This window comes from Sciurus carolinensis, chromosome 1, assembly GCF_902686445.1.
Source record: "Sciurus carolinensis chromosome 1, mSciCar1.2, whole genome shotgun sequence".
Classification (NCBI taxonomy): Eukaryota; Metazoa; Chordata; class Mammalia; order Rodentia; family Sciuridae; genus Sciurus; species Sciurus carolinensis.
In genome coordinates, this window is record NC_062213.1 from 190,819,627 (window position 1) to 190,846,497 (window position 26,871).

The 26,871-nt window shown below is 57.9% G+C and overlaps 2 protein-coding genes across 17 annotated transcripts; one reads left to right on the forward strand and one right to left on the reverse strand.

The window, feature by feature from the left end:
• Positions 1-1,024: 1,024 nt before the first annotated feature.
• On the reverse strand, positions 1,025-22,560 carry Extl1 (exostosin like glycosyltransferase 1). Of its 16 annotated transcripts, XR_007104375.1 has the most exons (17): positions 20,986-22,560; positions 17,351-17,441; positions 16,987-17,094; positions 16,058-16,234; positions 15,528-15,660; positions 15,238-15,344; positions 14,397-14,486; positions 13,758-13,844; positions 13,206-13,366; positions 12,173-12,341; positions 11,386-12,004; positions 9,560-9,636; positions 7,633-7,723; positions 5,169-7,306; positions 3,784-4,160; positions 2,919-2,988; positions 1,025-2,540 (listed from the first exon to the last, which is right to left on the reverse strand). XR_007104375.1 is itself a non-coding variant. In XM_047521008.1 (11 exons), exons 1-11 carry the CDS (start codon positions 21,759-21,761, stop codon positions 11,831-11,833), a joined length of 2,016 nt encoding a protein of 671 aa, XP_047376964.1. In that variant the 5' UTR covers positions 21,762-22,560; the 3' UTR covers positions 10,761-11,830. The 16 variants fall into 16 exon arrangements, 2 of the variants coding, with proteins under 2 accessions (XP_047376964.1, XP_047376928.1); XR_007104373.1 differs by lacking the exon at positions 2,919-2,988; XR_007104376.1 differs by lacking the exon at positions 2,919-2,988 and having other exon boundaries at positions 1,026-2,540; positions 4,043-4,160.
• Positions 1,624-9,811, forward strand: Slc30a2 (solute carrier family 30 member 2). The gene is made up of 8 exons (XM_047521019.1): positions 1,624-2,558; positions 3,252-3,472; positions 3,996-4,142; positions 5,107-5,260; positions 5,760-5,937; positions 6,613-6,718; positions 7,888-8,022; positions 8,451-9,811. The coding sequence occupies exons 1-8, from the start codon at positions 2,509-2,511 to the stop codon at positions 8,594-8,596; spliced, it is 1,137 nt and encodes a 378-aa protein (XP_047376975.1). The 5' UTR covers positions 1,624-2,508; the 3' UTR covers positions 8,597-9,811.
• Positions 22,561-26,871: the final 4,311 nt, after the last annotated feature.

Here is a 26,871-nt window from a genome sequence, read left to right on the forward strand (position 1 = left end):
GCTTCAGCAATTTAGTGAGACCCTCAGCCACTTAGGAAGACACTGCTTCAAAATAAAAAGTAAAAAGGACTGGGTACTTTGCTCAGTGGAAATTAACAGCGGTCCACCTAATGCTTTGAATACAGCCCTTCCTGCTCTGCTACTGCAACTTATTTATTTTTAGTACCAGAGATTGAACTCGGAGGCACTCAACCACTGAGTCACATCCCCACCCCTATTTTGTATTTTATTTAGAGACAGTTGCTGAGCACCTCCCTGTTGCTGAGGCTGGTTTTAAATTCAAGATCTTCCTGTCTCAGCCCCCCGACCTGCTGGGATTACAGATGTGTGCCTCTGTGCCCGGCTTGCAATTTTTAAAAATTGACATGTTTTTCTCTTCTTCTCTCCCCCTCCCTAATCTCAGGGGAAACAGGATTACCTTTCTTCCAATTTGTAAATCTGCATTTACTGAGACTTTACAATGTGCTTCCCGTTATCCAGAACAGAATAAGACTAAAAAAAAATTTTTTTAAAAAATTCTGGTATTGGGGATTGAATCCAGGGTCCTCTGTGACTGAACTTCAGTCCAGCCCCCACCCTTTTAAAATTATCCCAGATTTTTGTGTGTGTGTTTTTCTGACAGGGGCGCTTAACCACTTAGCCATATCCCCAGCCCTTTTCATATTTTATTTAGAGTCAGGTTCTTGCGGAGTTGCTTAGGGCCTCACTAAGTTGCTGAGGCTGGCTTTGAACTTTCAATCCTCCTGCCTCAGCCTCCCAAGACACTGGGATTATAGGTGTATGCACAGCTAAACACTTTTTATTTTTTATTTTGAGACAGGATCTCACTGTCACTTAGGGCCTTGCTAAATTGCTGAGGCTGTCTTTGAACTTGTGATCCTCCTGTTTCAGCCTCCCCAGTTTCTGGGATATCAGGCATGCACCACCCTGCCCAGTATCATAGCTGTTATTTAAATTTCATTTTGAGAAAGAATCTCATTAAGTTGCTGAGACTGGCCTTGAATTTGAGATTCTCTCAGCAGCCAGCCTCAGCCTCCAGAGGACCTGAGATTACAGGTGTGTACCACCAAGCCCAGTTATGATCGACATTCCTTAACTGAAGAGTCTTTTATTTCCTTAATGTAAATTCCTGGTAGTAGTGTTATAGGTGAACATTTTTAATTGATGGTTTTGATACAGAGCTGAACTGAACTGTCACCAGTACCAAATTCATCCCTGCTCTTGAAGAGTTTATAATCTAGTGAGGAGGACAGGTGATTACCTGTCTGAGATGACCTGCAAGACTTAATGCAGGGATCCTCAAATTTTACTATGCAGAAACCAATTCCCATGGGGGCAGAAGGGGGTTCTCTATGCAGAAAGAACTTGTTGGAGACCTGACCGGCAGGGAGGTAGCCAGCAAGAAATACTTTCTACCTTGAAAGCCCTCGTAGGCCAGCATGGGGGCCACAGGAATAATTGTAGTAGGGCACTGCCTTAAGCGTCCTTAAGCGGGTGGGGCACCATGCTTGGCTCCTCCTGCCTGCGTCTTCCAGGAGTTTGCTTGTCCGATTTTCTGGGCTCCTGGTGAGGGGGCTGGGTGGAACCGAAGAAGGGATGGTTCAGTTCTGCCCAGGTGGCAGTTGTTAATGAACGCGACACTACACATCTGTGATGCCCAAGCACGAATTCTGTAGGGTTGGTGGTAAAGCCCTTCACTTCGGATTCTAATCAGGGCGGGTAAAGAGAAGATGCACTAAGTCGGACGCGACGGTGCATGCCTGTAATTTCAGACTCGAGAGCCCGAGGCAGGAGGATTGCAAGTTCAAGTCCAACCTCAGCAATTTAGCATCATGCTCCGCCCTCAGGATTAGCCTCCACCCGAGTTGGAGGGGAAGAACGCACGACGACTTCAGAAGTCACCCCCCCAGGAGGGGTAAAAATGATCAAGCCCAGAGCAGTCTCCAGTCTGAGTCGGGGGAGAAACGACCGTAGCCCCCGGAGTACCTATTCCGAAGCGTTGAGCCACATTCCTGCTCTCAAAGTGGATTTCTAGAAACAAAGACCCCATAACTTTTCCGTGGGGCGGAAGAAGGCGCGCAACTGTCACCTAGTCCTAAGCAACACCAAGCAACCGCGCCGCGCTAAGCCGGCTAGGCTTTTTGGTCTCAGGCAAGGCAGCTCCTGGGGGCTCAGGGGCGCTGGGAACCGGTGCGCCCGACAGCGCCGGGACGCCCTTTGCAGCCGGCCCCTCCCCCTCCCCGCCGGTTTTGCACACGACGCTCGGCGGGCTGCTTCACACGGGGTGGCAAGAGACCGGGATAAAGCCGGCGGGCGGGCGCGGAGCGCAGCGGCTGGCTCGGAGACGTGGAGAGCTGGCGCCCTGGGCGAGAGCGGCCGCTGCAGGGGACGGCGGGCGCGGCGGCAGGGACCTCGTGACAGGTGGCAGGGTGCGGTGCGGCCGAGACCTCCGCGCACAACTTCTAGAGCTCACGGCTTCAGGACCCAGTTCGGGGCGCGCGGGTTCCCATGGAGGCCATGGAGAAGCAGCACCTGTTGGACTGCAAGCGCGAAGTCCGGTAAGGCGAGAACCGGGGCGAGAGGGGAGTCGGGCGGCATCAGACGCAGCTCCTCCTTGGCCGCCGGCTGAGGTTGGTTTTGTCGGCGGCTGGGACTGGGACCACGTGGGAGGGGTGGAGTGAGGCAAGGGAAGGAGGCCGTGACTCTAGGGCCCAGGGATCACTTCTCTTCTCCTGGGAGAGTTCGGTACTGCTTGACCCTTGCCTCCCCGTGGGGGAAGGTCGTCGGATGTTGGGGCCCCACCCCCCAGCCCAGCACTTTGCCCCGGGGCAGACCCGCTCCGAGCGGGCTCTGAGCAGGCCCCGCGTTCCCTAGTACGCTGGAGTGGGGGAGGCTCTGCCTCTGTCCCTGAGACCCACCTCCCTTCTTTCTCCTCGCTCGACTGGACGGCCTGCCCCTTGGCCAGTTCCCAAGGTCACTACTCCAGGCCTTGGAAAGGATGGGGGAGGGAACAGTGTATTCACCCCCACCCTCCGCCAAGGCCCCTAGACTCCCATTCCCTTAGCATCTCCCTCTGAACACGGCCTTCCCACCTTTTAGCCACCCACAGGGACTTCTGAACCTGGAGTGGCTTTAGCTAGTGTTCCCTTCATCACGTTGGAACGCCAAGGCCCCACAGAGATGAGCTGGAGTCAGCCCTCCTTGCCACCACCTCCCAGCTGAGTGTTCTCTCTTCCTTCCTCCCTGGCCAGGTCATACTTAGGATCTCTGTGGCAGGATGGGACTGGCTGGATCTCTCTCCCCCAGCCTGGGCTGAACTTGCAGGCTGTTGAGCTGGTCACCAGGAGCAACCATTACTGCCATGCCCAGAAGGATCCTGACCTTCACTGTGACCCCAAGAAGGAGCGGGCCCGGCGCCAACTCTATGTGGCCTCTGCCATCTGCCTGGTGTTCATGATCGGAGAAATCATCGGTAAGGACTTCTGTGCTTATTAAATGAAGCAGGCAAGTGGGCAGTCTGGTTGTTCCCAATATCACCCTCGCCCCAGGTACTGAGTCCTCTGTGCTAAGTCCTCTACGTGTACGTTACCTATGCAACCTTGGCTATCATACATGCTGTTATTCTCCTTATTTTACAGGTAATGAAACTGAGGCATGTTAGGTTAAGTAACCTTTCAAAGGTCACACATCTCTAGTAGATAAGGGAAGGTCTGAATGCCTCCAGGGAAAAGAGCATTCTTCTATGCTTTCCAGTCCCTATCTGAACTTGATTTTCATACTCACCTTCTAAGATGTTAACACATCTTTTCACAGAGAGTGGAAGTTGAGGCTCAGAGTGTAAATCCCTTGCTTGTGGTTGTACAGTTAATGTGTGGAGAGGTCTTGAACTTGGTGTCTTTTTCCAGAACCTGTGGGTCTCCCTGATGCACAGCCCAGGGAGTTGGCTCTTTGGGGGACTGATCAGGACCCTCACCCTCCTGGTCTTGCCCTTGTAGGTGGGTACCTGGCGCACAGCCTAGCCATCATGACAGATGCAGCCCACCTGCTCACTGACTTTGCCAGCATGCTCATCAGTCTCTTTTCCCTCTGGATGTCCTCCCGACCAGCCACCAAGACCATGAACTTCGGCTGGCAACGAGCTGGTGAGGACCCCTGTTGGGCTGGAGATGGGGTTGAGAGAGGGCGGGTCAGAACAGGGGTTCTTAGGGTGGATGCCTGAGTAAAGTCCGGAGGGTGACTTGGATGGACAGAGAAGACGTCAACCATGGCCTCTGTCCTCTGAGAACTCCCAGTCTGCTGGGGTAGCCCTGGTTCCAGTCATCCAGTAGCTCCTCGTCTTCAGGGAAGCCACCTTCACCTTCTGAAGGAAGCAGTGGCTCAGGGACTCCAAGAACAAATGACAATGGCATTAACGCAGCACATAACTCCTTGGATCAACTCAGGGAGGGGAAGTCGGCAAAGCCTGCTGGAAGACAGGCTTTAAGCGATCTGCCCCCTTTTGGCAGCCTCCTCATTTCCCTCTACCCGGGGGATGGCCCAGCCGCCCCTCTCAGAAGTCTGTTTGACGGCTGAGCAAAAGGAAGTATTTTCATAAATCGGTTTCTTTCCATATTAAAAGAACAAGGCTGACCCAGATGGGGATTGTTTGTTTGTTTTTTCCCCTGGTCCTGGGGGTTGAGCGCAGGGGCACTCAATCACTGAGCCACAACCGCAGCACTCAGAGGAATTCTCAGTCGGCATAATGGCGTAGGTCTGCAGAGACCTCCCGGCTACTTGAGAGGCTGAGGTGGGAGTGGATCACAAGTCTGAGGCCAACCTGGCAATTTAGCAAGACCCTGTCTCACAATAAGTTTTAAAAGTGCTGGGGCTGTAGCTCAGTGATACTGTGCCAGCCTACCACGTGCGGGGCTCTGGGTCCACCCCCAATCCCACAAATAGCTCTGACATTCTCAGATATATGAGTGGTGGGAAAGGTGCCCGCCACCCCTTCTGTGAAGCCCAGTGGGACCCAGGCCCTGGCCTTGCAGAGGGGAGGGGAGAGCATGGAGCTCAGCCATAGAGCCCCATGCTTAGGTTGGTTTTGGGGGTCGGGTTCTTCTTCCCCAGAGATCCTGGGAGCCCTGCTGTCTGTGCTGTCCATCTGGGTCGTGACGGGGGTGCTGGTGTACCTGGCTGCGGAGCGACTGGTCTCTGGGGACTACGAGATCGAAGGGGGGACCATGCTGATCACGTCAGGTTGTGCTGTGGCCGTGAACATCATGTGAGTGTGATTCCCTGTGTGTGGCCCCTTTGTACCTTGGCCTGTTCTTGGCGGAAGGAGGCCATGCCACGGATCTCCCTGCAGTGGGAAGGGATGAGTTTGGTTGGTGCAGATGTCCCTACGGGCATAATCCAGATCTTTTTTCAAGCTGATGTGACTGAACCGGTCTCAGTGGAAACAGTGTTGTGTAGAGTAAGGGAGTGTCATTTGGGCTCACTCCCTTGTGCAGTGGCCTCGGTTTCCCCATTTGTGACATGGTGGTTGAACTAGATGATCCGCCTGCCCTCCTGTTCTGAGCTTGTCTTTGGGCATTGCCATGCCCGGACTCAGCCTGGCATTGGAGCCGAGCCCTTTCTCGTGCTCTGAACTGAGACCACACGGGCTGGGCTCTCACTTGGCTAGAGTGTGGGGGCTTAAGATTTTTGCCCCGCAGTTTTGGGTGATTTGAAGCCTCTGCTGCTACCTCGGTGAGCCTCGGGCTTTGTCTCCACTTCTGTAGAATGGGGTTGACACTTCACCAATCTGGCTATGGGCACAGTCACAGCCATGGACACAGCCATGACGACGCCAACCAGCAGCAAGAGAACCCCAGTGTCCGAGCCGCCTTCATCCACGTGATTGGGGACTTTTTGCAGAGCTTGGGTGTCCTGGTGGCAGCCTATATTTTATACTTCAAGGTCAGAGCCGGGAACAGGAAGGAGGGTGGGGCAAGGACAGGGGAGTGTAGATCACCTGGGGCTCCTCTCTGCACCTGGCCCTTTCCAGATTCTAGCTCCTTCCTGGCTTGTGGCAAAAGGCTGGGGAGAGAGAAGGAATGTTTGTCCAATGCCTGCCAAAAATCAGCACCTCTGATCTTCACGCAACCCTGAAGGGTGGTTGGTGGTAGTGTTTTGTGCAGCTCAGAGTGTTTTGGTGATTTGCAAAGTGGCACACAGCTGGTTAGTTGTGGAACCATGTTCCAGCTCGGGACTGTGTGTTGCCCGTCACAGAGGCCACGAGGCATTGTAGGAGGGCCAGGCATTTGATTTGAAGCTGTGTAATGCTGAGCGAGTTGCTTACTCTCACTGAGTCTCAATTTTCCATCTGTAAAGTGAGGGCGGTGGACCGGATGCTGAGATTGTTTAGTTTTTAGCTCTGCCCATGTCTCAGCCCTTCAGGGAAGGATAAGTAGGAAGGGCCTGGGCCTGGGCCTGTGCTGTGGTCTGTCCTGCCTGTTCTGGAATATAGAGGAGAGACTGGGAGGCACGTCCATCTGACAGGGAACCCCTCTCCCTGACAGGGCTGGGTCGGAGGGGAGAAGGGAAGCTGAGGAGGTGGCTGAACCCCAAATTTGCCTTCTGCTTCTCTTGTAGCCAGAGTACAAGTATGTGGACCCCATCTGCACCTTCCTCTTCTCCCTCCTGGTGCTGGGAACCACCTTGACCATCCTGAGGGATGTGATCCTGGTGCTGATGGAAGGTAACTTGGATTTGGGGCTTCCTTTTGGCGCTTGGCTCTCAAGCTTTAGCAGCCTTAAATGGGGGGAGGGGGGGCTTTGGCACCTTGTTGGCAGCAGAATCTGGACCTTGTCATTCCGTGGAAATCTTCCTGGGGCCCCAGGTTGATCTTTGGCCTAAGCTGGGCCCTCAGGTATCCCAGTTCCTGGAACTGTCCCCAGCCCAAGGGTGCCTCCTCCCCCACTGGGCATGTCCCCTGCCTACTCAGGTGGCTTCTGGGTGATGTCTGTAGCACCTAGAGTTCCAGGCCAACCCCAGGCACGTCCTCCGTCTCTAGTTACCCTCCCCAGGAAGAGAGGGCCAGGTTGTGCTCCCACGGCTCAGGGGCCAGACGGAGGCTCAGAAGGGGATGGTCAGCGTGGGGGACAAGGCCCCTGCAGGCCTTCCCTGCAGCATCACAGGGCCCGAACCTCGCCCTGCCTCTGGAGGGGGGCTGCCCTGAATCACCAGCTCTTCACCCAGGCTGGTGCATGCTTGTGGCCTTGGGTCCTGGGCCAAGGTCGCAGGTGTCTATCTGGTCAGGGTCAGTCTGGACTGTCTGGGTGCTGACCTGGGGTTGGCAGGAGTATGAGACTTCAGGTCAGAGTTTGTAGCCCAAGAAGGTGACTGATCCAGATAAAACTGGCGTGGTGGTGCCACCTCAGGTGGTCCAGGGGTTCTCAGGTTCCATTCTGTCCTTTTTCTCTTCCTCCCATTAAAACCCAGCCCTTATCAGGCACGTGCAGTGGCACACATCTGTAATCCCAGCGACCTGGGGAGGCTGAGGCAGGAGGACTGAAAGTTCAAAGCCAGCCTCAGCAACTCTAAGCAACTTAGTGAGACCCTGATTCTCAAAGTAAAACATAAAGGGCTGGGAATGCAGCCCAATCCCAGTACCAAAGTGAACAAGCGCTGGTCCAGGACCTCCTGTGCTCCAGGTGCTGTTCTAGGGTGAGCAAAAAGCTCGGTTCTACCCTCGCGGAGTCTCCTAGAGGAGGAAATAAATGAACATGATTATCTCAGAGGAGGACTGAGGAGGAAGACAGCAGGGGGCATGAGTTTGGGGAGGTGGAGGCAACACTGGACCTGCTGGCCAAGGAGGCAGCAGGGTAGGAGGCAATTTCCTTTAACCCCTGTCCCTGCCATCCTCAGGGACGCCCAAGGGCGTGGACTTCACAGCTGTTCGGGACCTGCTGCTGTCCGTGGAGGGGGTAGAAGCCTTGCACAGCCTGCATATCTGGGCGCTGACTGTGACCCAGCCCGTGTTGTCTGTCCACATTGCCATTGGTGAGTGCTGGGGACTCGGTGGGGCAGGGGATGAGGTGGCCAGGGCCCTGGGTCAGTCCCCAGCAGGTCTCAGGTCTCCCGGGAGCACCTCATGAACATTAATTCATTTGATCATCATGATCTCATTTATCCTTGAAAAAAACTGAGGCCGCGGTGCCCTGGGGGCAAGTCCTTCCTTACCCAGGCCTCTAAGTGAATTAACCGGCAGAAGAAGGCCGGGATTTGGCCTTACGGCTGCTCCTTTCCCTGCTTTCAGACTTGGGCTAGGGCTGGGGCCTGGGGGTTGCCTGGTGCAGGAGTGGAGTCCAGGGCTCTCCGCGTTCATGATCCTCTGCCCTGTTCTGCTGGGGTCAGCATGAGATTGGGGCTCCGGATCGTTCTGCAAGGCCAAGCGTCCAGTAAACAGTCTCTGGTGTCTCTCACTCCAGCTCAGAACGCAGACGCCCAGGCTGTTCTGAAGGCGGCCAGCACCTGCCTCCAGGGGAAGTTCTACTTCCACACCATGACCATCCAGATCGAGGAATACTCTGAGGACATGAAGGACTGTCAGGCGTGCCAAGGCCCCTCAGACTGACTGCCTAGCCAGGCACCAACGGAGCCATGGCCAGGACCTGCAGGCGGCTGGACTGAGCGTCCCGCAGGCTCCACCAGGACTCTGCCTACCCCGCTGTGTTATGCAGTAGGTTTGTAACACCTCTTTCTGCTCCTGGAGCCCTGCCTACTCCAGGGGTGGGCCTCTTCCTGGCCGCCCCTGTTTGACAACAGCAAGCCCGAGGGTGGGGACTCAGCAGGTGTAAAGCCAGTGTGACCCAACTCCTGCCCCCCCTGGGTCGGCTCCCGAGAGGCGCTAAGGCACAGCCTGGGACAGCAAAGGGGAGACTGGCCTCAAGGGGCCCTCAGTGACCTGCATCTCCCACCTGCGTGATTGACCTTTGCCTGTGAATCTATAAGAAGCCCTGGAACAGCGCCTCTACCTCTGCCATCACAGTATGGTTTAAGGCCAGGGGCATGGGGGAGTTGTGAGGACTCCCTACACCCCTAAGAGTTCCCTGAGAGGGGAAGCCAGGGGCCACCTGAGGCCTGTCTGGGCCTTAGTCACTTGTGCTATGGGCCAGTGTTTCCCTTCCTGGAGGGGCAGACTTCTTACTAGGTAAGAACCTGATGGTTTTCTCTTTCCTTATTTCCTAACCTGGGAAGCTGTGCCAACACAGAGAAGGCCTTGCCACAGGTGGGGGCGGGCCCTCACCTCCCCAGGGCCACTTCCCTGCCCTGATAAGCAGGCTGTGCAAGGATTGCCAACCCTGAGGTCAGATTGAGCCATCTCTGCTGCCCACATGGCATAGCCCAGGGGCCTGGCTTCCTGGGATGTGTTGGCTTATGTTTACAAGATGTGAGAGGGAGACCCGTCCCCTCTCACAGAGTCCACACACTAGGGAACCTCAGGATCTAATGTCTACAGCTGCCATGATGAGTAGGTGACCTTGGCCAGTGGGCCTCTCAGTGCCTCTTATCTGGGGACCAAGAATGTAACACCCACCTCACAGGGGCTTGTTGTGAGGACAGCGTAGGCTGCCAAGCACCAGTGGTTGCTGGAGAGTGGTTCCTTTCATCGTCCTGGAAAGAGGGGACTTGCTGCTGAGGTTGCCTGTGAGAAGCCACCTGGGCTTCCAGTCTCCCTGGGGGCAGCACGGAGCTCAGCTGTCCTGGCCAGGGGTGGGAGGAGGGGCTGGCCAATTGCTTGTCCCTCTGAGCCTCTCCCCATTAATAAAATGACTTCTTTGCACCTGCGCTGGTGATTTAGGTCAGGGGTCCTTCAGCCTCTCAAGATTTGTGGAATCAGGGTTGGCCTGGAAGGGCAGGGGGTGCTGTTGGCAGCTGCTGCAGCTGATCCTGAGAATGCCCACTGGACTCCTGCAGACCCCAGAAACCATCTTGGGCTTCGCTGGGTACCTATTCCTTACACTGCTCTAAGAGACAGGCACTGCTGTCCTCCATTTTTATGAAGGAGAAAATGAACTCAGACTAAGTTACTTGCCTGGAGTCACAGCCAAGTGTGAAGAGGGCTAGGATTTCTGCCTCTGTTCCCTAGACCACCCTACAGCAGGGGCTGGGGAGGGCCTCTGAGTTGCATGTTGGTACAGTGTGAGCCCCTGAGTCCAGGGGTGGCCTCCTCACACGCACAGCCATGCCAAGGCAGTTCCGTGTCCTGGGTACAGAAGCCAAGACTGGAAAGGTGCCTCTCCCTGGCTGGGCCCCTGCTGGAAGCCCTCCCATTCTTGGAAGGTTGCCTGGGTCACAGCTGTGTGCTTCCTCACCCACCCTCAACAGCTCTTGACCCTGGGCCAGACTGCCAGCCTCCCCACCCCTGCTTAATTTCCAGACCCTTTCCACTGCAAGCAGCTGACAGTCTCCCAAGGACAGCCCACTCTGCGGGCCCAGCTGTGACAGGCCCCAGAGAGGACCTGCGTCATCCAGAGGCCAGAGGTCGACCTAAAAGCGGTGGGAGGCTTTGGAGAGGCCTAGGGGACGGCGTGTTCTGGCCAGCAACCTGGTCACGGGAGTTTCCAAAGCTGCAAGGCCATCAAAGCAGGAAAATACCAGACACCCAGAGCCTGGCTGGACCCCTCCCTCTGGAGTCGCCCCCACTCCGGGAAGTCCAGATTCCCCCACCCCCCCACCTCCCTCCTCGCCGCCCCGCAGCAGCTGTAAGGGTATTTATAGCCTGAGCGTGAGGGGGCAAGGACAGGCACTTTATTTCGGAAGTGATAATTCCAGTTCCAGGTGGATGAATGGGGAGAACCAGCGTCCCCTCCCCCTTTCCACCCTCACCTACGGGCCGCTGGGGCATCCCTCCTCCTGCCCAGTCCACCTGCAAAAAGGCCCTTCTTAATGATTTCCAAGTGCTCAGACCAACGGGGTGATGCTATTTCAGAGTCCTTCCCGGTTTTCTGATTCCGGGCTGCACACACCATTGACCCTCCACGCCCCCTGCCCGCCCCCTCACCCGCTGTGCGTGTGAAACTCGGTTCCCTTCGGAGCAGGGACCGCGGGGAGGCGCTGACCTCTAGTGGCCCAGGTCGGTAATGCAAGGCGCCCGACTGAATCACAGCCTAGGGTCGTTGGCGAGGTTGGGACCAACTATCTGCGTTTCCATCCCTCTAAACTCTCCGTACTCCTGGCTACTCCGGGGCGCGAGCCTTGAGCCTGACAACCTACGCGTCTGCGGACAGCTGTCTTCCTCTAGGACTAGGAACCCCAGGGAGACCTGGAGGACGGAGCTTTGTCTCTCGGTTCACCCAGTTCACACTCGCCACGCCAGCCTACAGTCAGAGTCGATCTAGGCGTCAAGTATTTGCGACGCACCTGCCAGACCAGAGAGAAGAGGACACGACCCACCCTCCGGGGCTCCCAGGCGGGTCTTGAGACCCGACGGTGTACCCACAGCCAGCCAGCGCGCACACTGCCGGGACTGCGCGAGTTCTAAGCAGGAGACCGAACCCATCCGGCATGAAGGGCAAGGACCTGAAAGACAGGTGGACATCAACTCGGCGGGGAAGTAAAGGCAGGCATTCCAGGCACGAGAACGAGCCTGCGCGAAGGCACAGGAGCAGCGACCGAGTGGGGCGCACCCCCAGCCCTGCAGGACTGAAGGGAGGGGACGGGAGGGGACGGAAGGGGAGGCCCCGCCCCTCGGGGCGCCCTGGCCGTGATTGGCGGAGCCAGATCTGACATTTGGCCGACTGTCCGTCTCGATTGGATCTCCGCTGTCCCGAAGGCAGGTGCAATGCGGCCCGCAAGCTGTGGTCTCCTAGGGTTTCTCCAGACTGCGGTACTTCTTGCGCTGCACCGACACCGGGTCCTTGAACAGCACCGGGTCCAGACGTACGCGAGAGGATACCAGGGGCATGTGACCGAACTCTGTCGCCATCTGGTTGATGCAGTCCGGGTCTGGGGGCTGCGACTCTGTCCCGGGACCAGGAGCCTAAGAGGTGGAGGAGAAAGGCATGGATGGGCTTCTGTGCCCTTTCACACACACACCCGCCTCCGCAGCAAGAAGCATTTGGATTAGACCATGAGAGGGACTCCCTCTCTCTCTCTCTCCCCGAGCCCGTGCCCTCCCAGGGTCGACCGATCCTTCGCGGCTCCTCACCAGTGCTGCAGCTCCCAGATGCTGCTTGCTATAGGGCACCTTGATAGGGGGCAGCTTGGTGACTGCTGCTACTAGGAAGTTCATTAGGACGTCTGCACAGGTGGGTGCCTCATCTGCTAAGGTCTTCATTGCCTTGGGCAGGGAGTGGGTGAAGAGGGTGTGGTAATACCTGGGCAGGGGTGGAGGCAGGGAGAAACCGCGGCTGAGTTCATCCCCGCCCTCCTAACCTCCCGTCTCCCTTCCTCTCCAGTCTCCAAACCTCTTTCCAAAGCCCTGTTCCCAACTCTGGCTGCCCCAGAGAGCACCCATTCCTGGTATGAGCCCCCACTCCCCATGTGTGCTGCCCGTGGTGTGATCCTGCCCTGTCCCCATAGCTTGGTGCCTACGGCCTGGGCTTGAGGTCAGATCTAAGGCAGAGCCAGACTTGGGGAGGGGGTGGATCAGGCGGTTCCAAAATTATCAAACATGGCACTCAAAGACCAGTCTCAGGAAGGCTGTGGCTTAACCAGGCTGATGCTGTGCTGTCTGACCCTTGCTTCCCACCACACCTGAGTCCCCAAACAGGACAAGCTGGGCCCACCCTACTGAGAATCCCCAGCAGAGCTCCTGGATAAATCACAGATTCTGTTTGCGCTTGTTTAAGAGGCCCTCCAGAATTCAGTTCCTGCCCCAAGACTGAGGTGCCTCGGGCAGACACCTGAGCCTGGGATGGTCCCTGGTCTATCACACCCAAATTTATAATCAGGACCATTTTCTCATCACATCACCCCCAACAACCCCAAATATCCTCTTTACCCTCTAACAATTCTACTTAACACCAGCCATTTGTTGAGCATCTGTGTGCGGAGGGCGGGATGACGGGGTGAACATGTCCCGTGTGACAGATGAGGACACTGAAATTCAAGAGAAGTGGGGAGTCTTGCCCAGGGTCACATAACTGGCAGATCTGAGCTTTGAGCTCTAAGTCGCCCTACTGCTGGTTCCGTGAGGGGTCTGTGGGTCTCTGATCTGTGGGCCAGGCCCGTGTTTGTACCTATGGTAGAAGGCAGCTGTGCTGAGGACCATGGAGAACTCGTTGGCCATCTCAGCAGTGTAGCCCCAGCCGCCCCTGGCCTCGTCCCAGAAGTGGCTCCACGTCAGAAAGCCCACCATCCGCTCTGGGAAGCTCTGCCACACCACAAAGGCAAAGTCCACCTGGAGGGAGATTTAAGTGAGCTGTGAGGAAGGACTTCCTGACCAACTTGGGACATCCTCACATCCTATGGAAGCAAGACCAGTCTGGCTGAAGCGTTGGGACAGGGCTCAGGGGAGAGGGGATGGGAGCCATTACTTGAAGTGGACTAGAAGTATAGGATGGTTGTTTCCAGGGAATCACAGGGAACCTTCTCATAAGGGAGCCACAAAAGCAATGTTCTGAAGAGTCAGTGGAGGGCTTCTCTTGGATTTCTAAAGAGGAGCTTGCCTGACTTGTTCCGCTGGTTTCCAGCCCCTCAGGAACTCAGGTCCTCCCAGCCCTTGTAGTCTTAGGGGCTACCCGTGCCCTGGCCTCTGTCCCCACCCAGGAATCCTTGGGCCTGGGCCTCACCTCACTTGTGGAAAGACTGACATGGCCCTGGAGGCTGAGGATGGCATCCGTGCTGACAGCGCTGTACGGGAAGAAGCGGTCACTGACCTGCAGAGGGTGGGAAGGCAAGCGACTCAGCCACGGGAAGCCCCAGACCGAGTAGGCAGGAGTGCGCCCAGCCCGGCGTGGAAGGAAGTTTTCCCTTCGGTGAAATGGAGCAGTTGGTCCGAGGGGCCGGTCAGGTTTGACCTCTCAGCTTTCCTCTGTCCTCCTATTACACACTCACGTCAACCCTGGAAGCTGTCAAACTTCCCTCCAGAGCTGAAGGGACTTGCCCAGGAACACATGGCAAGCAGGCCGTCACACCCTGCTTCTCAGCGGCCACCCGCCCCAGTGTGCTGCCCTGTGTCCCTATTTCCCTAAGGTCCCAGGTTTCTCCCCATCCCTCACTGAGACACCCACACACTCCTCTGCCTTCCCCCACCACATCATACTCTGGAGTCACAAGGGCCAGGAAGGAAGGGAACCATTTCTATTAGACCTGCCGCTGGAACCCGGGGCTGGTTTCTGCAGGCCTGCGTAGGAGTCTGACTTTGGCTCAGACCCAAGTAAAACCCTCGTGTGCGCCCTCCCCAGTTCCCGGACAATCCCACCCCTCACCTTTCTGTGCCCCTCAATGACTGTCAAGGGCACTGCTGTCTCGGGCCACCTGGATGGGACTGGCCTCTCGCTGCTCCAGAGAACCAGAATCTAGGAGGGAAGGGGGATTGCTCCTGAGGTCTGGGGCCCGGGGCAGAGAGAGGTCCCAGGAGCAATCTTCTCAGGGTGGAAGGAACCTGGGAGAGCCACTGTGTATGTGGGAGTGAAAGGATGGCTTAGTTGGATCCCAGGTCCTTTCCTTGACACCCTGTCCTTGCCTCTGGGCTTCGGGAAGGCAAGAATTCTGGTGCAGTATGGTAGCCCCTAGCCTGGGCCGTCTTGTGCCTCATCCTACCTTCTCGCTAGGGTTCGCTTTCTCCTCCTCCAGCAAATTTGCCCTGCCCTGCCCTGCCCCGCCCAGCCCCACCCAGATGTCCATCTCTGGAGCTGTTCCTTCTGCACCCTGGCCAAGCTGCTTCCTCCTTTGGCAAGAGAAAATGCTAACTGAATCCTAATCCTGGGGGCGGATTCCTCTCCTGCTTTCTCTTTGCATCCTCAGCATCTATCTGAGGCCTGACCCTGCAAATGACCGCAGAGTGAGGGAGTAAGTGAATGGACGAGAGCATGAGTGAATGACGCAGGACTTCTCAGCCTCTCCAGACCCTCAGGGCCTTTATCAATCCCTCTGGAGTTGGGGGAAGGGAACAAGAAACTTGGAACTTTAAAAAAAAAAAAAAAGTCGAGAAGATCCCTTGGAAATCCTCCCCGTGCCTCTTCCCCCAAAATGTTCATCCTTGGGTCCAGGAGTCTCCCAGGGCCCCCACCCTGGGTACCAGGACTCCAGCGGGTCAAGGGGCCGGACCTGGGCACAGTGCTGGGAGCCTGCCACCGCCTGGATGAGCTTCAGGGGGGCCTGGCCAGGGGTCCCGACCCAGATCAGGGCGCTGAATCTGCCCTCAGGGCGAGAGCCTGGGAGAAGGAGACAGGCGTCAGGATGGGGGGAGGGGGACCCTCTGCAGAGTGACCTGAGCGGGGACCCCAAGAGCCAGGTGAGGTGTTGGGGATTCAGGGAGGGGCTTGCAGGGGCTTTGTGGATGAGGTAGGGACAGACGTGGAGAGAACTGAGGGGACAAGTTGTCCCTCCAGACATACCTAGTTGCAGGTGGTAGAAGGGAAAGTCCTGGGGGCTCAGAGAGAAAGTAGGTAGGGCCAAGAGTGCTCCCGGGGGGCTGTTCCACAGAAGAGAGGGCTGAGCGGGTGCTCCCGGGATCCGGCCCTGGATAATCTGTGAAGTGAAGGTTGCAGAGCGGGCAGGCCCTGTGGGCGGGTCTGGGAAAGTGACCTCCCTGCCCAGCCCCGCTTCAGGCCCTGCGGAGCAGGAGCCAGGTCACCGGGCCCCTGGGAACAGAAGGGTTGAGAAGCCCAGCGTCACTAACCAAGGTCATGACCTTCTCAGAATCCTGAGAGGTCTTGAGATTCTCCCAAACCAGCACCCAGGCAGCCACTGCCATTGAGGGGGAGAGTGAGGTCGAGATTGGAAAGACGCGGGTCCAAGACCTCACGGCTAAGCCTCAGGTTCATTCCAGATCCTCAAGGAAGGGCCCCCAACACCGGGAAGAGGAGCGTGGCGGGGCGGGATGAACAGGAGCCCAGGGTCAGGCCCCTGACCGGTGAGCCCTCACCTCCAGAGTGGTCCGGATGACCTTCTCCACCGAGGAGAAGTAGGCATCCCACAGAAACTGGCTCTGCTGACGCAGGGCGAGGACCCGAGCAGGGGACATCTCCTGGAGGGCAGCCAGGACCTGGGCACAGAGGGAGAAGAGGAGGCGGCCTGGGACCTCGCTGGGCTCTGACTGCCCCTGCCAGGAAGGAACCTGTGTTGGAGATCTGGAAACCAGAGGCCCTATCCTCATGGCTGTCAACAGCCGTGCTTGGACAGATCCCAGGTAACATGGCGATTGAGTTCAGGGGCCACACCCAGCTGGGTTTAAAGGATGCTTCGTAGCCATGTGGATTCGGTCAAGCTACTTAACCTCTGAGTCTTAGTTTCCTCATCTGTTAAAACAGGGATAATAGGACCTCTGTCCTAGGATGGCAAGGGTTAAGTTAGAGGGCGCCTACTGAGTGCTTGGCGCACTGTAGCTCAGTGAATGCGTGCTGTGCATTCCTACGCTGTTCTCACTTCTCAGGGGACTCAGGCAGGCTCACATGTTTTTCTGAGCTGGGCAAAATTAGTAACATCAGACGGCACAGTCGCCCTGCATCCCTCTCCCCTCCAAGCCCACAGATGCCTTCTGATTTTGGATTGTTTGGAAGCTCTTCCTTTAACTGGGTGTTTAATCAGACAGGAACCATTAGAGCTGGGCCCGGGAAAATCCTCCTTATAGAGACGGGTACACAGCGGAGGTACATGCTTGCTCTCAGGGCCCAGCAGGGTCTCCTCCTGATTCTGGGGGAACCCCAGAGGAAGGCTTGGGGTTGGGAAAATTACAAAATTTATGTAGATGGGGGACAGGAAGGAGGACAGAGGCCAGCCTGGGGGGCCAGGATTCTGAGGTCCCTCCCATGCCTTGGGTCTAGTCTCCACCCCGCATGCAGGGCCCTGAGCTACCTGAAGCAGGAGCCTGTCATCGGCTACAATGGCGGCCTTGGTCCAGTCAATGACCTCCGAGAAGGGCAGCTCCCAGCAGGGACTGAGAAGCACAGGAATGCAGCCAGCCTGGGGGCAGGGTGGCCGCTGGAGAAGCGAGTCCCACCAGCACACACTCCCCACCCAGTTCCAAGGCAGTCCCTGCGGCCAGGAGGACTGGACTCGGTTTTGTTCTGCAGATGAAGTGTTTTGCAGAGGATGCGGTGACCTGGCCACAGGCAGGCACATCTGAGCCCCAGTAGAGAAGCGCCCTTCCCAGAGGCCTGCATGCCTGAAGCTCCTGGGGACTGTGGAGGAGGGGTGGGCTGCCACATTGGGGTTGTACCTGCAGGGCTTCCAGAAAGCGCCAGGCTTCAGTGCGGAGGCCAGGGATGAGGCAGAACGTGGCGTTGGGTGGCCTTTCCCCTGGGCGTGTCCTAAGGAGGCGCAGGAGACTGAGATACCTCACCCCACCCGCTCCCTCGCAGCCCCCAGCACCCACACCATCCTCCTGAAGGCAGCCCTGCCATCGGGCCCCCACGTGCTGACCAACCCTCTTGGCACACTGACACACGCAGGCTGCACACTCAACCCTGGTCTGCTCTTGGACCAGGAGACAGGAGCCCTGGGTTCTAGCTCAGCCTTAGGCCCCTCCCTTCCTTCACCCGGCCTCAGTTTCCTCACCTGCAAAATGGGAGGCAGTGGGACCTGAAGTTTACCAGGCCCTTTCCACTTCCACTCTGCCACACAGACGCCCAGGCATCCCTCACCTGAGTGGCTGCCATGCCCGGCCCTCCCCCACCCGGAGCCCAGGCCCATGAAAGGCCGCTCTGTCATGCGGTGGGCTGGGCCCCCAGCCTGGAACCACACAGGAAGCTCTTGCCCAGCGGCCCCCTTGCCTGGAGGACAGGCCTCCTCTGTTCCTCCCACCCCCACCCCCACCCAACCTCAGGCCACACTCAAGCTGGGCCTGCCTGTGGGGGAGGGGAAGAAGTCAGAGCCACCTCCCTGGGATTGCTCAAGACCCAGCTTGGGGAGGGAAGATGGGTAGGGGGACCAGGACCCCTGGGCTCACAGGCCCTCGGAGTAAGACTGATGAATAGGGCTCCCCAGAATCCCCAGCTGCAGCCTGACTGGTTCTGAGCCTGATCTTCAAGAAACAGGCCTGAAGTATTAGGCAGCCTCTGGACCAAGCCCCACTGAACAGATGGGGAGACCGAGTTCCAGGGAGGACTAGAAACCTGAGAAGTTCCTGCTACTCCAGGTGAAGGAGTGAGCGCAAGCACCCCCTCCGGGATCCCTCTGGATCTCCCAGCTGACCCCGGGGCCTCAGTTTCCACATCTGTTAAATGGGGCACCAACACTGTACGCTCCCCTTCTTAAAGTCGCTGTGAGAAGATGGGAATGGTGGGTGAAGCACTTAGAACTGAGCCCGGAGCTCAGCAAGGGTCAGTTTGGGGTAGGAGCTGGGCGTGAGGGCAACGCGGGAGGCTCAGGGAGGAAGGTCTCAAGTTCACGGCCAGGCTCAGCAACTTCGAGAGGCCCTGTCTCAAAGTAAAAAGGGCTCGGGGTATGGGGATGTAGCTCAGGGGTGAAGCTCCCTGGGGTTCAATCTCTGCTACATTAAAAAAAAAAAAAAAAAAAAGGAGGGGACCAGGGCCCTGTGTTCACCAGGCATCATGCCCAGAGCTTCAGAGCTTCGGGAGAGACAAGCCGGGAGCCGCCTGGCTGCAGGAGGAACCCTGGGTGTGAGGGGGCAGGGCGGAGGGAGACCGGGCTTTTGACTGCGTACCCTTGTATGCCTTTGGGATTTTGTGCCCTGTAAATGAATCACCTATTCATAATGATGAATAAATAGCAATTTACAGGGGTGGACCCTTCTTCCAAAGCAACGCGAGCCGGGTCGAAGCCTGGGGCGCCTGGTCAGCAGGCTCCCTTGTCACCCGAGGCCCTTGCTTGGCTCCCTCACTCCCCTCTGAGCCTCCGCCTCCTGGGCCCTGACGTGGGGGCAGCAAGGCCTCCCTGGAAAGGTACTGGGGAGATTAGCCTGGGAGTCGAGCCTGGCTCACACCTGGCCCGCAGCGGGCCCTCCAGGCTGCCTCCTCCCGCCCTGCTGCCGGCTGAGGGAATGTGGGACAGTGGCAGGGACTGTGACTCGCCTCTCTCTGTGGCCAGTGCTTGTTTATTCAGGCCACCTTCTCGAGGCCTCCCTCTCTTCCTCTGTCCCTATACCGTCTGGCTGGCCCAGGCCTCTGCCTGGTACTTCTGAGAAACTGAGGCTCAAGATACCCCAGAGATGAGGTGCTGTCCCCTGCAGGGAGGCAGAAGCCAAAGGTAAACGCCTGGGATTTCCGAGGACAGCGAGAGCCTGCCAAGCTTCACACCTTGGAAATGAACTTATTAGAAACGCGAACCCGAGGGTGACCCAGGAGGATGGAGAGCCAGACCCCAGCCAGTCCTGGACCACGTTAGAGCCATCAGTGAACAGTCAGCCAGCACCTACCTGCCGGCTAAGTCAGAAAAGTGAGAGATGGCATGGTGACCGGGAACCTTGTCACCAAAGACGAGACAAAGCTGAGCTGAGTTCTGAGTCTGAGGGGCCTCAGGGGAGCCCCTACTCCCCCTCGGGCTGCCGCTAAGATACTGGGGACAGGTCCCCGCTGGAGGGCCGTGGGAATGACAGCAACTCCCTCCTCACCCTGGCATGGGCGCCCAAGGCCTCCTGGAGCTTCAGGAGGTGGTGGGATTATGTTCCCACGGGAGCCCTGTGGCTGGGAGAAGCCCTGGGAGCCCCAAGAGGAGGCCAGATTGGAGGCTGGCCACGTGAAGAATTCCTGGGAGGGAAGCAGAGCTCGGAATAGCCATGTTGTTCCAGCAGAGAACAGAAAGGGAGAGGAGGAGGGGCCCAAGGGGACACCAGAGTGACAGTGTCCCGCTCAGTTCTGCCCCAGGGGATGGGAAGGAGCCCTCTGCCCCAGGGTCCTGGACAACCTCAGAGGGTCTCCGAGTCTGGCTGCACAGACAGCTGCTGGAGACTGCTGGCCTCCTGGAGATGCAGGGGGCTCAGGAGCTCAGGCGTTAACTCCTTGATCGCCCGGGGTGTGTCACCCCAGCCAGCCCAGGTGAAGGGACGTTTTGGCAGAAGCATGTGCCACAGGCCCCCTTCCCCTTGTCTATACGTAGGCATTCTCACTGGCAGGAAGTTCTTCTTTAGATCTGACCTAAGATGCACATGTTTGTTGTAATCAAAGGTGTTTCCTTGAGAAGTTAAACCCAAGATTAACCACAGGTGCAGCTTCCAGCTCTGACCAGCCACTAATATCTCAAACTTCTGAAGCATCTGACAAGGTCAAAAGTCAGAATTCTTGGGGTTGGGGGCATAGGTCAGTGGTAGAGTGTGTGCTTGCTTTGCACGTGTGAGGCCTGTGATTCCCAGCATCGCCACAAAAAATGAAACAAAAACAACAACAACCCAACTCAGAAATCTCATACAGAAGACTTTGGAGACAGGCAATTTGGGATTAAAGTACTGACAGTGCTCATTCTGGCTGGGTGACCTCAGATAAGTTACTTAACCTCTCTGAGCTTTAGTGTCTGGTATACAAACACTTAAATGATAGCAATTAGTATTATTTTATTATGCATAATCATTTATAAGAGAGCTTAGCACAGAGTAAGCACTATAGGAGTGTATAGTTACATAAAATGTTAGGGTAGGAGGAATTGGAATAACGAAAGGGAAGAAGCAGGAGTGAGTCATGTTTTGTTTTTAAGATCCCCAAGGGAGAACTACAAAATCTGCCTTTGACACCCCTGGAGGCAAATCACCATCTCGATGAAAGTACTCCCTGCTGTCTAACCTGATCTCCTCCTGCTTCAAGCTGAGACCTAAACTTGCCAGGACTCTGGGTTCTCCATCTCAATCCTGCCCTTTACTCTGGTCACCCTCCCATCCAAACCCCCCAAAGAAGGTTCACTTACGGCTCAGGTCCAGGGTCCTGCTCACAGTGCCCATCCCAGCCCCAGGCAGGGGAGCGGATGTCTGCCACCACGCGCCACCTGCCCATCTTCTCTGCCAGGGCCAGCAGGGCGATCCCAGGCTGGGGGCTGTGCTGCCACAGCTGGCCAGGGGCCCCACCTCGCAGTGGGTGAGCTTCAGGGAGAAGCGGGAGGGCCACGTCGAAGCGGGGACGGAAGGTGTCCACCTTGGGGCTGGCCTCAGCCACCATGGCCTGTCCCAGCTGGGAGGCCCCGGGGCAGGGGGCTGGGTGGAGACGGAGGACCAGATGGTTCCTGCCTGCATTCCAGGGTGGAGGCCCTGGGCTGCACCGTCCAGCCGGGCTGTCCCAGCAGAGGAGGAGGAGGAGGCAGGCCTCGGCGGGGCTGGAGGTGAGGAGGCGGGAGCCTTCCAGGGAGGCCAGGACCCCGCGGTGCCTCTCCGAGGTCAGTCCAGCCGCTGGGTACGCAAACACCGTGAGGCCATCCTTGCACCTGGAGGTGTCAACGCAGGTGTCCCAGGTACAACTGCCACGGCGGGGCCCTTGAGGACGCGGAGGGGCATCTCCCGAGGGCTCCCCAGGCTGGGAGAAGCTCTGCAGGAGCGCTGCGTCCAGCCAGTGGGGCCAGCCCGGGGAGGCCCCCGGCTGAGGTCTGGAGGGCACTGCCAGGCGGAGAAGAGGGAAGACTCCCAGGAGGACCAGGAGGAGCCAGGAGGCCGACAGCGCCAGCCAGAGAGACTTTCTCCTCAAGGGCTGCATGTGGCCCCCGCAGCCAGGGCTGGGGAGTGGGCAGCCGCCGCAGTCACACAGCGGGAGCGGGCCTGAGGTGGACCTTCTAACCCCGCGCACTTAACCTACAGATGGGAAGACTGAGGCCCATCGGGGGCAGCTCCCTGCTAAGGCCAAACGGGGAGTCGCCGGCCACACGCGAGGAGGCCAGGGAGGACCCAGCTTTCTGGACTTGCTTCCCTGTGCTCGGGACTCTGCTTCCTGGGCTTCTGGACCCCAAGCCAGGCTTTGCTGTCCTCGCAGGGCCCCCTGCTGCCAGGCACGGCTCCGGGTGATGCAACCCTTGTCCAGACAGTAAGACTGGCCCTCTACCCTCCCGGTCGCAACCCCTGACCCTGCCCTGCGCTAAGAGGAAGGCCGTCTGCCAGGCCAGGGAGGGCTGTTCAGGGCCATGGGCGGCCAGGCTAGGGGTAAGGGCTGGAAGGAAGGAGGCTGGCCTCCCCTACCCACCCTCCCGCACCGCTCCCGAGCAGCCCTGGCTCCCCCTGTGCCCGCGGGCAGGCACTCCTGGGCACCAGCTACAATTAGCCCCTGCGCCCATGTGGGCCGCCCGAGTCCCTGAAGGCAGGACCTGGTGCTGCCAGTGCCCTGCCTGGGGTCCAGGGGGACTCAGGGTCCTGGTCCTCTTCCACCCTGCCCTGCCCCAGCCCCAGAAGTGCAGCCCCCTCCCAAGCCTGTAACTGCCCGGCACCCTCAGGCTTAGAGCTGTCGAGGGCAGAAACCAGGACCCGGCAGAGCTCCTGCCCCAAGTCCCCCAAGCCCTGCCAGCGTCGCCTCCTGCGCCCTCGCAGCATCGGACGGACCTAGAGCTCCGTCCTAGCAGCGGCCTGGCTCCTCCCCTGCCAGCCTGATTGGCTCCCAGCTGGGAGGCAGGGTCTCCAGCTTAACCCCTTCAGGCCAGTTTCCCGTATGTAGTGAGGACCCAGGACAGGTGCGCGGCGTCGCAGAGGGCGCGGCCTTCAGTCTCTCTGCGTCCTCCAGCCCCCAAGGCAAAGGTTCCACCACGATTTCCCACAGAGAAGCCAGGCTGTGAGCGGGAGGGGATCTTCCTCAGAAGGCCCAGCTAGGAAGGGTCGGGTGCAGAAGGGAGCTCCGACCCTGGTCCCCCCAGCTGGGGGTCTGTGGGTGGGGGGAGCCCACACAGCAGCAGGTGGGAAGGAAAACAGGTGAGTGAAGAGTTGGGTGTGGTGGGCGGTCAGGGAAGCACCCCCCACCGTCCCCGCCACCATCCGGGTCCACCCTTTGTCCTAGTCCACTTCCCATCAGCTTTCCATCAGCTCTCGCCCCTTTGAGGGATCCCCGCCTGGTCTCTTGGTCTGTGCTCTGGGACGAGAGTCGGAATGGGTGATGTCATCCCCCGAGGGACTGCAGAGGCGGTGGGGAGACACAGGAGTCCCTGTCTGAGGAGAGAGGGCACAGGGCCGGACCTCTGCCTGGAGGCCGGAGGCACTGGGGCTCTCTGCTCCAGGATGGAGAGCACCCCTATGGGGCGGTGGCCAGCTGAGACCCAGGCCTCTCCCCAGGAGGTCCCCTGATGAGGGGCGGCCTCCTTTCCTTTCCTTGCCTCCCCCTGACCTCAGAGGGCCGCTGATCTGATGCAGGAGCCACCACCGGAAACTGAGGGTGGGCACAGTCCACGCACCCAGGCCTGTCTGGAAAAAGTGCCCGACCAAGGAAAACTGGCCTCTTGGCACCAGTAGTCGGTCGGATGACCGTCCCTGTAGGCACCAAGTCCTCTCCTGCTAAAAGAGGCCACCTTGCTGGCCGCCCCTTCCTCCTGCCTCAGGAGTCCAGGGAAGGCCCTGCCTGCAGGAAGCTGCCTCCTCCAGGTCTCCTGCCATTCTTCACGCCTCTGCCCGCGCTCCTTCCCTCCCACACTCCTTCATCCCGCAAATGCTTGGGAGTCTTAACTCTGGGCCGGGGTCCTGCGTGGCTCTGCTGAATGGTCCTGGAGGCAGTGCTAAATGTGCGACAGCCACTGGGGAAACCGAGGCCTGGGGAAACCGAGGCCCAGGGAACTCGGGTAGCTTGCCTACATTCCCGTGGCTTCACCAGGATCCAGGCCATCCATCCATTTAACCGTCACACATTCCACCTGAGACGGACACGCCCTCACCCTCCTGAGTTCACTGTCCAGGGAAAGAGAGAGCAGTGACCAGCGGTCAGATTGAGGGAAGGAGAGAGGCGTGCAGCGAGGGACCCTGAACCCAGGGGGCCAGAGGAAGCTTCTGGGAAGCCAGGCTTATCCTAAAGCCAGAAGGACCCCGATGTGGCGTTTTGGATTTTGGTCTTGTGTTGGTGTGTGGTGCTGGGACGGAGCCTGGGGCCTGCTCTGCTCCACCAGTGCACCCCCAACCTCAGTCAGCAGTGTGTTTTTAAGAACAGGCAGGAAATGGGCAGGCATGGAGCTTGGTCTGTCAACCCACGAGTCACTCATTCAAAAGCTACTCAATGAGTGCTGTTGAGGTAGGCCAGCGGGTCCTGGGCACAGCGAGCAGCTGGGGAAAGCTTGCCCTCAAGGAGCCTGGTTTCCAAGGTGGGGAAGGAGGCGGGAAACAGACAAACAGATCTGTCTCCGGGCTGTTGGTGCTAGATAGCTTGGGGAGAGGGGGAGGTTTGCAAAACTGGGGGTGAGGATGAGGGCCCGCTTCACTGAAAAGCTGGCTTTTGGGTAAAGTCCTGAAGAGGTGAGGGAGGCGTGGAGGGCATTTCTAGGGGAAGGGTGAGCCAGGGCATGGCTTCTGAGGCAGGACAGTGGCTGACCCTGCTTTCCCAGCACCCTGCAGGGGGCCTGGGAGAAGAGATCAGCTGCAGGGGCTGGACAGAAGCTGGGAGCCCTGCCCGGCCAGGCCTTGTGCCAGGAGTAGAGGGGTGAGAAGCCACTGGATTTGGGAAATGTCATGACCGGAGCAAAGGGCAGGTTTGCTGAGGGATCAGGTGAGATTTGGCTTGAGCCACGGGCAGGATGGATTGTCACCCACTGAGACAGGGAGGATTAAGAGGTGGGGGCACTTGCAGGGAAGATCAGAGTCCAGTTTCGAGACTGGTTAGCGATCAGGTCTGGTCCATCGGCAACCCCCAGCACTGATGCAAACCAGCCCAAGAAGGGCTTGTTGGACAAGTGAAGGAGCAGATGGAGGGAGAGAAGCAGGGTGGCCAGGAGGCCAAGGCCACGGGCCACGGGCATGGTGCAGGGAGACCCTATCCTGCTCCCGCTGCCCTCCCAGCTCTGGACCCGCAGGCCAGCTCACGCCGTGCCCATGCCGTGCCCATGCCGTGCCCATGCCGTGCACATGCTGTGCCCACACAAGCCCTCTCCTGCCTGCACCCCTGCAGGGGCAGTCCTGGGCCTCAGGCCGGCCTGAGCTTGTCTGGATTGACTCACAGGCTTGCCAGGCTTGGATGGAGGAGAAGAAGGTGGGGCCTCCAGCACAGAGATCTGAGCTGATCCCACCCAGAAAACAGATCCCTGGGATCTATCAGGGGCTCCTGGGCACCTGCCCTCCTGTAATGGGGCTCCAATCCGTGGGACAGAAGCCAACACGCAGGGGAGAAGGGAGAGGCACCAGGCAGGAAGCAGCAGGCAGCGGTGCGGAGGGGAGGAGAAAGCCTGGCCAGAGGAGACTGGGTAAAATCCTGAGAGGCTTCCTGGAGGAGGCAGGGCAGGACTGAAGCAGGCCCTTCTGTGGATTTGAGGCCAAGGAAGTGCTCTGGAGGGGATCCTGGAGCGCTGAGCACAGCAGTGTGTTTCACCCTGAGCCTATGGGCTGCCTGGTTATGGAGTTGCTTCCTGCATATTGGCCACTGTGCTCAGGAAGAGGATGGTGCTAACACCTCCATGTTTGATGGGAAGTATTTCCTCCCTGCACTCTTCTTGGGTCTCCCTCCCTCCTTTCCTTCTCTTCAGGCTGGGCCTGAAATCTCCAGAAGGAACAACTGTAGTTTTCAGGCAGGAAGAGGCCCGGAACACCGAATAGTGCTGTGTTCTTAGTACCCACATGTTCTTAAGTTGTGTGTTTCTGTGCAAGTTATTGACCTCTCTGTGCTTCTGTTTCCTTATCTGTAAGACGGGGTTGCTTGTAATAGTTCCTTCTTTAAAGGCTTGCCAGGGAGGGAGTGAACCAATAAGTGCAGAGCATTCAGCACCCTATGCCTGGCAGAGAGCAGACCCCCAACAAACAGCATCCTCCCACAGGGCCTCAGACACAGGGGGGTGCAGCGACTGCCCAAGGAGCACCGAGCTGTCCGTGTGCTTAGGTCAAGACCTGGACATAGGATCGTTCTTACTGCTCACCACCTCCATCCAGGAAGAAGCGCTCAGGCTGCGGGTGAGCAGCATGGAGACTAGCCTGCTATTCTTTTTTTTTTTTTTTTTTTTTTTTTGCGGTGCTGGGGATCAAACTCAGGGACTTGTGCTTGCAAGGCAAGCGCTCTACTGACTGAGCTATCTCCCCAGCACCAGCCTGCTATTCTTGACCGCTGCTCTCTGTTCCCCAGTTCTGGGCCCTGGATTAGTAAGTGTTGAGGTGCTGAAGTTTTGGGGTGCTGAAGATTTTGGGAGGCTCTGTGGTCTCAACTCTCCCTCACTTAAGCACAGAGAAGCCCAGACTGGTGGGAATCTTCACAAAACTCTGCAATATCCATCAGCTGCCTCGGGACCCCAGCAGGACGCACAGCAGTCCCTGTCTGCAAAGCCAGTGGCCCTGTGGCCCGACCAGGGAACCACGCAGAGCCCCCCCCCCCCCCCGCCGCCATCCCCCCTCCCCCCGTGGGAGTTGGGAAAGTAGGTTCTGGCCTCTGCTCTTCTCCCAGGCATGGTTGTGTGACCTTGGACAAGTCACACCCTATTCCTGGGCCTTTATTTTCTTATAAGTCTCAAGTGGTAGCAGGACTTGACTTTCCAGAACAAAAAGTTCTGGAATATTCTTTCTCAGAAGTAATCCTGACACAGGTTGGAAAGTCCATCCTTCCATTGCCTAGTACTTGACTTTGTTAAGAAAAATGATACAAAACTTGGAAATGCTGGGCAGGGTGATGCACACCTGTGATTCCAGCAACTGGGGAGGCTGAGGCAGGAGGA

What these genes read in the sequence shown, in the direction of transcription:
- Slc30a2 (XM_047521019.1), top strand. Translation starts at nt 2,509, where the DNA reads ATGGAGGCCATGGAGAAGCAGCACCTGTTGGACTGCAAGCGCGAAGTC. An exon ending in GATCCTGGTGCTGATGGAAG is followed by an intron (nt 6,719 to 7,887) that starts GTAACTTGGATT and finishes TGCCATCCTCAG; the next exon opens with GGACGCCCAAGGGCGTGGAC. An exon ending in GTCTGTCCACATTGCCATTG is followed by an intron (nt 8,023 to 8,450) that starts GTGAGTGCTGGG and finishes CTCTCACTCCAG; the next exon opens with CTCAGAACGCAGACGCCCAG.
- Extl1 (XM_047520972.1), bottom strand. Translation starts at nt 21,761, where the DNA reads ATGCAGCCCTTGAGGAGAAAGTCTCTCTGGCTGGCGCTGTCGGCCTCC. An exon ending in GCTCCCAGCACTGTGCCCAG is followed by an intron (nt 14,487 to 15,237) that starts GTCCGGCCCCTT and finishes CTTCCCTCCTAG; the next exon opens with ATTCTGGTTCTCTGGAGCAG. An exon ending in ACAGCTGCCTTCTACCATAG is followed by an intron (nt 12,342 to 13,205) that starts GTACAAACACGG and finishes ACCCCTGCCCAG; the next exon opens with GTATTACCACACCCTCTTCA.